The 10,547-nt window shown below is 43.2% G+C and overlaps 1 protein-coding gene across 1 annotated transcript; it reads left to right on the forward strand.

Moving 5' to 3' along the window:
* On the forward strand, window positions 1-1,395 carry Smim32 (small integral membrane protein 32). Its single transcript, XM_047556775.1, has one exon. The coding sequence runs from the start codon at window positions 471-473 to the stop codon at window positions 780-782; it is 312 nt and encodes a 103-aa protein (XP_047412731.1). The 5' UTR covers window positions 1-470; the 3' UTR covers window positions 783-1,395.
* The last annotated feature ends 9,152 nt before the right edge of the window (window positions 1,396-10,547 follow it).

Below are 10,547 nucleotides of genomic sequence, written 5' to 3' on the forward strand. Positions count from 1 at the left end.
CTCCGCGCCACCCGCCCCCGGTGCTCTCTGCGTCCAGTGCGGAGCTGCCGCAGCACTCACCCAGCACCTCTCGCAGCCGCTGCAGCCCAGACGCGCGCCTGGAGCCCGGAGCTCCCCCGAGCTAAGGGTCCGAGCTGAGAGGGCGGCTGGGAAACCGTGAGACAATCAGAGACTTGGGACCTCTCTCTTGCTGGCAACAGAGAGAAACAGGGAAAGCCCGAGGGGCGCAGGCACAGAGCTGTGGGGTCCGAGGGCAGAGGTCCGCCGCGGCGCGGCAAAGGCAGCCGAGCACCTAGGAGAGTGAGCAGACCGTCCCGGGATCTGTGTTCTCCCAGCTGGCCGGAAGGCACCGACTCTCTGGGTCAGTTTCAGGCAGGGCGGGAGAAAAGCTCCATGGAAGCGCTGGTTAGCGCAGGTCCGCGCGAAGCCAAGTGAGGAGGTCCAACAGGGGTCGGCAGGACCCGCGGGCCATGTACGGCGACGTGTTCAACGCCACGGGCGGCCCCGAGGCGGCGGTTGGCGGTGCTCTGGCCCCGGGAGCCACCGTCAAGGCAGAGGGCGCTTTGCCTCTGGAGCTGGCCACCGCGCGCGGTATGCGGGATGGCACGGCCACAAAGCCCGACCTGCCCACCTACCTGCTGCTTTTCTTCCTGCTGCTGCTCTCGGTGGCGCTCGTCGTCCTCTTCATCGGCTGCCAGCTGCGCCACTCGGCCTTCGCCGCGCTGCCCCACGACCGTTCGCTGCGCGACGCCCGTGCTCCCTGGAAGACTCGGCCGGTGTAGTGGTGAACTGAGCCAAGGTCGCTGGGTGCACTGTCCAGGTCTCGCCAAGGCACTCCAGCATGAACCCGGCAGAGCGGGATTGATATCTGAGGTTGCAGGTCCCTGGGAACACTTTGCTCAGACCCTTTCCCACCTAGAGCGGCAACCGAAAAGTAAAAAGAGATGAAGGCGTTTGGAGGCTGCGCAGGGTCCCTAGCCCAGTACCTGAAAGGGTGTCTTTCTTCCCGGGGTCCAGTGTTTCTTCCCCTGGACAGAGGGTGCAGTCGGGGAACCATCTTGAAAGACAGTGTGCCCACTTGGGCGCAGAAGCCTGGCCTGCTACCGAAGGGGCAGGCACCGCCGGTACACAACTAGCCAGGAGCTGCGCGTCCGGACTCCCAGGCCCTGTGAATATTTCTCTCGGAGGATGCTACAACCTTTCTTGGTCCTTGGCACTGAGAATCCCCCCAGGATCCTAGCGTGAACTCAGTCGGACTTTGGAATGATGTTCATAGGGAACCGCGTTCCCCTAGGGACATGAAAGGACGCGGAGTTTCAGTGGGTCCCGGCTAGGTCCAAATAACCCAATTCCTTCAGGCAGGGATCGAGAGGGGGCCGGTGGAGAGGCACACAGTCTCACATGCAGGGCGCGGCGGTGGGGATCCACATCTCACATCTCAGTGAGCCACATTTCTACAATAAAAACTCACCGAATTAAATCCAGCGCTGAGAACACTCTGGTTATTGGTTGCGCCGCTTTGGGAAAGGGAATAAGGGCTGGTCCATCTGAGTGGGAAGAGACCCAAGCTTGACCCGCCTTCCCAGCGCTGTGGTCCAGGTCAGTTTAATAACCTCCTTCTCCTCTTCTCTGCCTTTCTCCAGTCGGTTACTTGCTCTGAGGAGTTTTTTCAGGGCGGTCTCTAGGGAAATTGTTACCCGACCTGCTGAATAAATTCTTTTTAACTGGACTCCCTGGAGACTCTCTGCGGGCAGTTCCTTCCACCCGCTGTCCTCCCCTTTGCACCCTGGACCTGAAGCCTTCCAAGAGCCTCCTTGGACCTGAAGCCTCCCAAGAGCCATCTTGAGCCAGAAAGACTGGAAGATCAGGTAGAGAGGGCAGTATTCTGACACTTCATCCTGTGTAGACAGGGGTTTGCCCTGGAAAACCCCCCAGGAAAGAAATGATGAATAAACCCCTCCAGGAGAAAGAATTTCAAAGAACTTGAGAGGGAATAGAGAAGTTTGTGCTAACCTTGACCATTTTCAGTTAGCCTTATTCTAAGGAGTCCTTTTTTTTTTTTTTTTTTTAAATTAAAGAGTTTTAGGAATCATCTGGCTCTTAAAACTTAGAGAAGTTAGAGAAGTCAGAACTTGGGTTCTAACTGAAAAAATTGACAGATTATCTAATTCGGTAATTCAAAAATATTTAGGGCGTCACTGGGCTTTGAGAATTGGAAGCAAGATAAGGACTCTTGTTCCTGGCCAGATGCATACAGCCATGCAAGTCTGCAACATTTATAAATGTTGTTAGACACTGAAACATTCCAAAGGCAAAGCTTGGAACTGCAGAAGAGACTAACCGGGCTCTATCACCACTTCTCAGCACAAGATTCTCTCCTGGTTCCTATTCTGGGAAGCAATGGATAAGAGTAATAAAAACCAAGAACTCCAATTCTGTGATCATCTTGCAGAGCATCTTAGCTTGGTCTTTGGAAACATATCTAAATTTCTCCAGTCTACAGTAAGGGTAATCCAGTTCATTTGCACCAACATTGGTTGCAGAGAGAACTAGATGAGAATAAATGTGCAAAATACAAGACCCTGACTGGCATACCAAAAGCACATATTGCTGATATCAGGGACCCTTCAGCCTTGATCTGGGATTGTGAGAGGTAGGAGATTAATGTATGGGCAGGACATTCTTATACATCTCAGACTTTGAAGGTAGTATGAAAGGTGGTCAGAAGACAAGCTCTAGAGTTCAACTGTCTAGCTCTAGATTTCATGTCCACCTCTGAATGTCTACATGACCTTGAGCAAATTATTTAATCCATTTTAGCTTGTTTCCCAGCTGTGAAATGGGTATTATACTACCTAGTGCTACAGAATTGAATATTAAACAGTGTGACATGCTAGCGCAATCTTTGCACAAAGTGACCACCCAAGTGTAAGTTATTGTTATAACTGAGCTGTAGACTTGAGGCAGCACTACTGATGGGAGAAGCTGACCTCCAAACATAATGCACTCTCTCAAGAACTGCCTTCTGTGACCACAAACAAATGCAAGAACTGGTCCTTTCATGTGAGAAAGGTTTCAGTGGCTTAAAAATCCCCTGAAGTTCCTAGACCACTATTAGCTGGACGAGAGTGATCCAGGAGACTCTTGGGTTCCCTTAAAGTAAACCAAAAAGTGCTAAAATATATACGACTTGGGAAGCATCTGATATCTCTGTAGGGTTGCGGTGACCCCAGCCACCTAAGCAAAGGCTTGGCCATCTCAGATGAAGAAACTCTTCTGAAATAAATACCTGGGTAATTGGATTTGCATAAAGCTTGAATCTAGAAAGCAAGCTGGGTTGATAAGATTACTGTTTGCCAGCACTGTTTACCTAAGTAACTTCATTCCCTTTTCTAGGATAGTGTTGAACTAGCTGAGTGACAATGGGTTCTTTCTCACATTGGATCCAGTCTCAGATTCTCCTCTATGCAAGTGATGTGGCCAAGTTCATGTCTGCCCTCTACTAATATGCAGAGTCAATGGAATATAATGTGGTGATGACACATTCAGACGATGTTATGGACAAAATGAATACAAATGTTCTCCCCAAATTCCTGTGTTGAAGCCCTGCCTCCCAAAATGACTGTGTCCGGAGTAGGAATTAAGGCCACATATTGTCATAGGATAGAACCTTAATCCTATAGGATTAGTGTCCTTATGAAACCCGGAAGATCTCATGCACACTCTCTCCATGCACCAAGGAAAGGCTATGTCAGGACATAGGGAGATGTTGACCATCTATAAACCAAGTAGATGGCCCTCACCTGAAACTGAATCAGCCAGAACTGTGATCTTGGACTTGCTTCCAGAACTGTAAAAAATTAAATTTCTGTTGTTTAAGCTACCCAGTGTATGGTATTTTGTTATGGTAACTCACTTAAGATAGATGTCTATCTGGGAGGTAGATCTGAACACACACACCCTCCTGCCTTTTGCTATCCTAACAATTCCAGGATACCTTAGAATACCTTTAGGGAGTTGAGCATGGCAGACTAAAAATAGGATTTGAGTTGCCATAGGTGTTTGGGCTCCTCTGCTATAATCAGCCACTATAAGCAGGCAAGAGGGTTAAGAAGACATTTTTGATAGGGGATGGATGGGTGGGAGGGTTGAAATTGAAATGGGATAGTGGTTGTAGATACTAGCTAGGAACCAGGAAGAAGCAACAGTGATAACAAAGAACCTGAGTCCTGGAACCAGATGACCTGAGCTTGATCATCTGCTCTATCATGTTTCTGAATTTCTGCTAACTTTCAACTGTAAAATGGAGATAATAATAGTAACTGCCTCACAGGATTTTCAACACTGAGTGAGACATTGTAGGTGAAGTGTTTAACTCATGTTTGATATACAGGAAGTCCTCTTAATGTGAGCAATCATCATTAACCAGGATGACCATTTTAGAAGTGCTTGCAGCAGTACAAACAGTAACTGCTTTCCATCAGTGACTTGCAGTCCTTTGTCAGGAATGTGCTATCACAAGACAGTACAGAAGTCAGCCACTTCACAGTCACTATACCCAGAGTTGGAGGGCAGTTCTTCTGGATCTCATTCATTCTTATGGCTTCAGTTGCTTTTCAGATGACTCTTGCAACACCATCCCTTAGCCCCCTCCATATCTCTGTTGGATAACTCACAGGAGACCTCAAACTCAACAAGTCTAAAACTCTTCATCTTTCTTAATTAGATGTTCCTTCACTCTTCTCAATTTCAATAAATTGCACCAACATATGGCTGCCCAAAGGAAAAAGAAAAAAAGCATGGTGGTCATTCTTAACCCCAATCTCTTCTGCATGCTCCTGTGTGCAATCATCTCCTAGACTCCATTCTACCCCATCAAATCCACACCATCTCCACCACCACCACCCTACCTCAAAGCCCTAATTCACTTTCACCTCTCTCCAATCAAAACACACATCTGGTCAGGCATGCTAGTGCACGCCTGTAATCCCAGTTGCTGGGGTGGGGGTGGGGCTGAGGAGGGAGGATCTCAGTTCAGAGCCAGCCTCAGCAAAAGCAAGGCACTAACTCTGTGAGGCCCTGTCTACAAATAAAATACAAAAAAGGGTTGGGGATGTGGCTCAGTGGTTGAGTGCCCCTGAGTTTAATCCCCATCCCCCCCAAAACACACACACACACATCTGATCGTGGTATCTGCCTCCAGCAGCTCACACTCTTTTTTTTTTTTCCTATTTTTTTATTTTTTTATTTTTAAAGACTGTATTTTGATCATTGTACACAAACGGGTATAACTTTTCATTTCTATAATTGTACACAATGTAAACTTACACCATTCGTGTAATCATACATGTACACAGAGTAATGATGTCTGTTTCCTTCCCTCACCCTCTCCTGCCCCATTTCCCTCTACACGATCCAAAGTTCCTCCATTCTTCTTTTGCCCACCCCCTGCCACCCACCCCTAGTTATGTATCATCATCCACTTATCAGAGAAAACATTTGACCTTTGGTTTTGGGGGCTTGGCTTATTTCACTTAGCATGATATTCTCCAACTCCATCCATTTACTAGCAATGCTATAATTTTATTCATCTTTATGACTGAGTAATATTCTATTGTGCATATATACCACAGTTTCTTTATCCATTCATCAATCGAAGGGCATCTACGTTGGTTCCACAACCTAGCTATTGTGAATTGAGCTACTATGAACATTAATGTGGCTGCATCACTGTGGTATGCTGATTTTAAGTCCTTTGGGTATAAACCGAGGAGTGGGATAGTTGGGTCAAATGGTGGGTCCATTCCAAGTTTTCTGAGGAATCTCTATACTGCTTTCCAGAGTAGCTGCACCAATTTGCAACTCCACCAGCAATGTATGAGTGTGCCTGTTTCCCCACATCCACTCCAACACTTACTATTGCTTGTGTTATTGATAATAGCCATTCTAATTGGAGTTAGATGAGATCTTAGGGTGATTTTGATTTACATTTCTCTAACTACTAGAGATGATGAGCACTCTTCATCTATTTGTTGATCACCTGTGTATCTTTTTCTGTGAAGTGTCCGCCCAGTTCCTTAGCCCATTTATTTATTGTATTCTTTGTATTTTTGGTATAGTTTTTTAAGTTATTAATAAATTTTGGAGATTAGTGCTCTGTCTGAAGGGTGTGTGGAAAAGATTTTCTCCCACTCTGTAGACTCTCTTTTCATATTATTGTTTCCTTTGCTGAGCAAAAGCTGTTTAGTTTGAATCCATTCCTTTTATTGATTCTTGCTTTTATTTCTTGTGCTCTGGGGGTCTTGTTAAGAAAGTCTGGTCCTAAACCAACCTGATGAAGATTCGGGCTTACTTTTTTTCCTACTTGGTGAAGGGTCTCAGGTCTAATTCCTAGATCCTTAATTCATTTTGAGTTGAGTTTTATACAGGGTGAGAGATAGGGATTTAATTTTATTTTACCACTATGGATTTCCAGTTTTCCCAGCACCATTTGTTGAACAGGCTATCTTTTCTCCATTGTATGTTTTTGGTACCTTTGTCCAATATGAGATAACTGTACTTATGTGGGTTTGCCTCTGTGTCTTCTATTCTGTGCCATTGGTCTACCTGTCTATTTTGGTGCCAATACCATGCCATTTTTGTTACTATTGCTCGATAGTAGAGTTTAAGGTCTGGTATTATGATACCTTCTCTTCCTGCCCAGGGTTGCTTTGGCTATTCTGAGTCTTTTGTTCTTCCAGATGAATTTCATGATTGCTTTCTGTATTTTTATGAGGACTGTTATTGGGATTTTAATTGGAATTGCATTAAATCTATATAGTGCCTTTGGAAGTATGACCATTTTGATAATATTAATTTTGCCTATCCAAGAACATGGGAGATCTTTCCATCTTCTAAGGTTTTTGCTTTTTTAGTGTTTTGTAGTTTTCATTGGAGAGGTCTTTCACCTCTTTTGTTAGATTGATTCCCAAGTATTTGAGGCTATTATGAATGGAGTAGTTTTCCTAATTTCTCTTTCAGAGGATTCATCACTTATGAATAGAAATGCATTAGATTTATGCATGTTGATTTTATATCCTATTATTTTGCTGAATTTATTTATTAGTTCTAGAAGTTTTCTGGTGGGATCCTCTAAATATAGAATTATGTTATTGGCAAATAGTGATAGTTTGAGTTCTTTTCCTATTTGTATCCCTTTAATTCTTTGGTCTAATTGCTCTGGCTAGTATTTCAAGCACGATGTTGAATAGAAGTGGTGAAAGAGGGCATCCCTGCCTTGTTCCAGTTTTTAGAGGGAATGCCTTCAGTTTTTCTCCATTAAGAATGATGTTGGCCGTGGGCTTAGCACAGTTAGTCTTTACAATGTTGAGGTATGTTCCTACTATCCCTGTTTTTTTCTAGTGTTTTGAGCATGAGGGAGTGTTAGTACTTGTGACTAAATGATTTAAAACAAACCCTAACTTTGGTTTGTGAGGCCCAGAATCATCTGGCACCACCCACATCTCCTCACATCCTTCTTGTACTCCAGGCTTTAGTGAAGGTGGCCCTCTTAGCCCTTAGGGTCCTTCACCTTCCTTTGGCTAATGCCTTTTCATCCTTTAGATCTCTACTTAAATCTTTCTTCCTCAAAAAGGACTTACCTGAAATTTCTAGTAGCCCCAAATCACTGCTGTAAACTTAACTATTAAATTACTGTGTAGTTAGTAGCCTAATGTCTCTTTTTCCTATTAACATGTAAGCTATATAAAGTCATGGAAACATCTTCTTGTCACTGTTTTATGAAAACTGTTTTAACCATAAACAGGCACTTTGGTATTTGTTGAAAGAAACAGTGAGAAAACAGAGCTAGAGTTGAAAGTAACTTTACCTGTAAATTCTTCATCTGAACATGTCTCCTTTGATTTTCCACCTTAAAGTAAAATTGTATCAGATGAAATATTGACTTGAACTCTCCCTTACTGATTCCTGGGGTGGTAATTCACAAAGATGTCAGCAAGTAATATTTCCTATGTAATGCCTCAGGTATTACTGTTATCTCCTGCAGAGACTAAAGAACATGCAATTTTAAGAAGTTTGTGCCTTTAGCTATTTCTGCATGAAATACTCCTTTTTTGCATAGGAAAGCACAGACCTTAGCAATATCATTCACATGCTTGTCAATTGCCTTGAATAAGAATGTTTTATCTACTTCACATAACACCTTCCTTACCTTTTTCAGCACTTAAAACATTAGCTTCTCAAACCTTCCCTGGCTGCTATGCCTAAAATTGTAATTACTCTCCTTTCCCCACCCTGCCATCTCCCTTGCCTTAGAATTCACCAGTAAACTTACTTTGCATTTTATTTACCTGGTTTGGTATATCCATCAACCAAAATGAAGAACCACAAAGAAAACTGTTTTATCACATTTATCCTCAGCATGACATCTAACAGATCTCAGATATTAGTTGAATGAATGAACAACCTGATACTGCTGAGTTAAACAAAACAAACAAAACCCCCAGATATTCAGCAACAAGAAGCAGAGTCTGTATGTTAGTTTCTTTAATATTCTGCTCCTGTTTGGGCACCCTCCAAAACTGATCAGATTAACTCCTAACTAGGTAGGAACTAAATGCTCCATGTTATAGCTTTGCTTTTAATGAGGCAAGAAGTATGACTCCAACTCTACCACCTAGTATGAGGCTTGACTTGTAGAAAGCACTCAAGGGTTCAGTGAGAGTGATTGAAAGAGTAAGCAGAACCTCTTAGGTCACAGTCTAAGTAGCTGTAACAAAGAATATCACTGGGCAGTGGTGGGGGATGGTGGTGGTGGTAAACTCCCCCAGGGGCAACAAAACTCTGAAATCCTCATCCCTTGTCTTCCATGTCCACTTCGAGTGGTTCTTCTACTTCCCACAGTCATATTTGCATTCCAGCCATTGTAAAGGGGCAAGAAGCAAGAACATTCCTCTTCCATGCACAAGTGGCACATATCATTTCTGCTTATATCCTATTGGTCAGAATTCAATCACATCTCTTAAACTAGCTCAAAGCCCCAGTGACTGAAAAATGTGTTTTCCAGATAAACATTTAATTTCAGGTGATCTGAAATTAAAGAAGGGGAGAATAGGGATCTGCAAAACTTCCAGCAGTTTATCGCCCAAAAAAAGGAGCTTTTCATGTGAACATCATCTCTGCACTTACTATTTATATATGTCTCTGCTTGCATTCATCATCTTCACTTACACTGACATCACTAAACTTGGCCTAAACAACTCTAGGTTAATGAAAACCACAGTTCACAGAAGTTGATGTAAAAAGAAAAGGCATTTAGGGAATGTTTACCACTAATTATGCTTTGAACTAATATTGACAAAACTATAGACTGAGAAAAATCTGTCAAAACCCTCAAGACCCCTGTGCTTTTCTTCTTCCCAAATTTCCTCCCCATATTGTCCACACACTCTTTGGCAAAATTAACCTTTTATTCTCAAGTGCAAAATATGAGTCATGTATTGGTTCTGTCATAAGTTCTCTCAAAGGCATTCCCTGTAGTGGCCCACCTGAGTGCAACAGGCCTGTCCCTCACATACAACAGTCAGGGAAACATGTTATGGGATCTAAGCCAGGACACAAATATCAAACTACAAGCCCAGTTCTTAACACCCTCACCTCTGTTAGTTCTGAAATACCGTGCACCTTTTTTGGTTATTTTCTATTGCCAACTATATCAAGGAAACTGTCCTTTTTCCTTTCTCTGGAAAAATAGTAAATGTCAATAGGTTAAAGCTCCCACTTGACTGGCAATTTTGTAAGTTATCTGAGCAAAAAATTTCAGAAACCTGATTACTTTGGGATAAAGACACAGAAGTTCAAAGAATTTGAGTGCTATAATTTCTTGAATTTCCAGTTTTCTCATGAGGTATGGTAATGAGAACTAATAAAATACTGAGCTAGAATCAATTCAATAGTTATCATATTAAATTTAAAGGGTGAATTCTAGTATTAAAAAGGAAAACTCACTCTGTGCTCAATCAACAAGTCCTGGCGTGACTTGCTATATCTGTCAGGAACTGCTCTAGCAAAGGGACACACGCCTGTCCTTAGATCTTATGTTCCCATAAGGTGACAGCAAAAAGGGTATATATGTGTGGAATTATGAGAAATGTTATGCAGAATGAAGTTTTCTTGAGTATACATGTGGAAAACGACTTGGAAACCAAGCCAATTTCTCTGAGACCCCTTTCCAAATAAGGAGCTAGAACCCCACCCCTAATTGGCTATATATTTGTCAAAGAAAGTTAAAAAAAAAAATGTAAACGGACTACCAGAACTGGTTGAAAAGGTATGTCCCTGGCCACTCATGGTGGGCACACACCTGTAATCCCAATGACTCCCGAGGCTGAGGCTAGAGGACTGCAAGTTCAAGGCCAGCCTCGGCTATTTAGTAAGATTCTCAGATTCTTAGTGAGACCCTACCTCAAAATAAAAAGGGCTGGGGATGTAGCTCAGTGATAAAATGCCCTCAAGTTAAATCCCCAGTACTCAAAAACAAAACAAAACAA

Source organism: Sciurus carolinensis, chromosome 6 (assembly GCF_902686445.1).
Source record: "Sciurus carolinensis chromosome 6, mSciCar1.2, whole genome shotgun sequence".
Classification (NCBI taxonomy): domain Eukaryota; kingdom Metazoa; phylum Chordata; class Mammalia; order Rodentia; family Sciuridae; genus Sciurus; species Sciurus carolinensis.